Here is a 2,591-nt window from a genome sequence, read left to right on the forward strand (position 1 = left end):
AGTATACAAAAATTAAAAAAAGAAATATACCTCCATCCATACATACCTACATATCCATCTGTATACATTTCACAAATTATACACTTACAAACATACTACATATGTATTTGAAAAAAATGAAATGAAAGGTAGCAGAAAGAAGAAAAAATCTTATAGTATCTGCCCCTTTTTCCTCAACTCTGAATATATATATGTGTGTGTACACCATGTTTCTCAAGTTTCTGAATTTCTTTTTGATTGGTGCATGATCTGAGGACTATTTCATGTTGCAAGACAAGTTCTGTTTTGGTGATTTCTTGATTTCTTAAAACTGAATTCAGCTTTCCCAAAAATGTAGTTAATACCAGTTAAATCATTATTTAATTAATGGACAGTATGAGGGTAGCAAAGGCCTTTGCACACAGGTCCATGTTGGTTTGGAGAACTTTTTTAAACAAAATAATCATTTTAAAATGACATTTTGTGTTTACTCGACTTTATTTATTTTATTTTATTTTTGGTTGATATTAAAATATCCTTGTATGACCTGAAGCATTTTAGTGTGATAAATAAGGCAAAAAGAGAAGAAATGAGGAAGAAGGAAATACTTTTTCATACAATGTGTTTCATAAAACAAACAGATAAACCAGGACTACAGACCAAATGCTCTCTTCGTCTGGAGATTAAATTATTTTATGTTGGTATTTTTAAGTGTTGGTATTTATTCTTATTTTTCATTTTATTTCTCCTTCAGGTGTTGCTCTGAGTTTATAGCTCTGAGCTTATTGACTATTATCAATAATAATATGCTGAAGAAACTGTAAATTACAATGAAAGAACAAGGAAACATAAAGTCAATAATTTTGACTGCAAGCAAGTTGTCAGTCCAGTGGTTTTATTTTTTGTTTTTTGTTTTTTTTAAGTCAAGAGTTACTTTTAGTCCTGCAGGTGTTCTCCTGTTTAGGAAACTCAGATTCCCCTTCCTTCCCCCATGTCAGTCCATAAAAGTACCTGCAGGAAAACTAAACTCCAGGTCCAGTACCAACAGTTTATGATTCACAAACACTCTGAGACACGGCTTTCAGCCTGATCAGAAATGTTGGTCGAGTACCATACTTCCAATGTGGCTGTCCTAGGTTCGATTTTCAACCCAATGAACTCAATTAGGAAATCGGCATGTTCAGCACCTTTCTTCCAAAAATGAAGGCAAGTAGAAGAGGGCTCTGCAAAAATTTAAGCAAAGATAATTGAATTACCCCTGGTAAAACACAAATCTGTGATTCTAAGTGATCAGAATTACAAAATGACTCTATCTATAAACAAAATCCAAAAACCAGAACAATATTCAGATTTAGGATTGTCATGTCCCGGATGGCTGAGAACTAGGAGTGAAATTACCAGAAAAAAAATCAGAATCAGGTTATGGTGCAGCTGAGCAACAGAGGATCCCCCTTCACTTTGACACCTTCAGCTTGATTTATTTTTTGGCTAAAGTCTAACCTGCAGTGTCTGAACCTAGCATCATTCCTGCCAGGAGTTGGGGATTATTTGGATCTCAGCACAAGTATAAATGGAGCAGGACTGGGACCAGACCAGAAATTTTAATGATTCTGCAGTATAATATGAAGGTACATGAGTGTCTGTAAACTCTGCATGAAAATAAAGGAAGACATAAACTACAGTGCATGATCAGTGATGGAGAACATGCAGATAACTAACTCCTAAAGACACTTAGATCAAACTTAAAGCAAACATCAGTTAGTAACCTGAGCCACAAATGAAAACGTCGACCTCTGAAGCTGGTCAGACTGGATCAGTCGCAGTCTGAAGCTAATGACTTGTCACATAGTAAGTGAGACTGAAAAACTATTGCAACCCAACGTAGACATAACCACAGTCAGGAGGCCATCTCCCTTGTCGTCTGATATCAGGGTGTGTCGTCACTTTCCTTTTTAATAAAATTCTGAAAATGAAATTGATTTGTTGCTAAGTCATATTCAGAGTTTAACCTTTTCTGAATATACAGATTTAATTGTTTGACGATCCTCATTTCTCATGTTTTTGTTTACAGGCACGACTTCTTTTCCCAGTTTTTCTTTGCCTACAAATGAACCAGAGGAGCTATTCAGCAGTCCATTCAGAACCAAAACAAATGACCCATTGTCAAACACCGACAGAGTCCTGGGAACCACCCGACACATTAACACCTCCGACATCCACAGTTCATCAACTCAGGGAGCTTCAGCCCATGGAAACACTACCAAACCTCCAGATTTACTTCCAGATGATACGTCCTCTGTCTCAGAGCTTTTTTTTCCAAACACAGACCAAACTGCTTTATCCAGTGTTGGTGGGTCCACCACTGACCAATTAAATGGTCATACTGTCCCGTCTGGTCCAAGTGTGTCCACCACTAACCAGTTAGAGGCTCACAATGTCTTATCTACCACAGGTGTGTCCACCACCAATCAGTTGAATGTCCACACCGTCTCATCTGGTCCAGGTGGGTCCACCACCAATCAGTTGAATGTCCACACCGTCTCATCTGGTCCAGGTGTGTCCACCACCAATCAGTTGAATGTCCACACCGTCTCATCTGGTCCAGGTGTGTC

At 37.7% G+C, this 2,591-nt stretch overlaps 1 protein-coding gene across 1 annotated transcript in view; it reads left to right on the forward strand.

The window, feature by feature from the left end:
- The window catches only part of LOC103152533 (receptor-type tyrosine-protein phosphatase beta-like), a 26,249-nt gene that overhangs the window by 2,896 nt on the left and 20,762 nt on the right, over window positions 1–2,591 (forward strand). The window contains exon 2 of the mRNA XM_016661160.1: window positions 2,051–2,584. Within this exon, the coding sequence (XP_016516646.1) occupies window positions 2,051–2,584 (534 nt within the window). The remainder of the gene's footprint in view (window positions 1–2,050; window positions 2,585–2,591) is intronic.

This window comes from Poecilia formosa, unplaced genomic scaffold (genome assembly GCF_000485575.1).
Source record: "Poecilia formosa unplaced genomic scaffold, Poecilia_formosa-5.1.2 Scaffold314, whole genome shotgun sequence".
NCBI lineage: Eukaryota > Metazoa > Chordata > Actinopteri > Cyprinodontiformes > Poeciliidae > Poecilia > Poecilia formosa.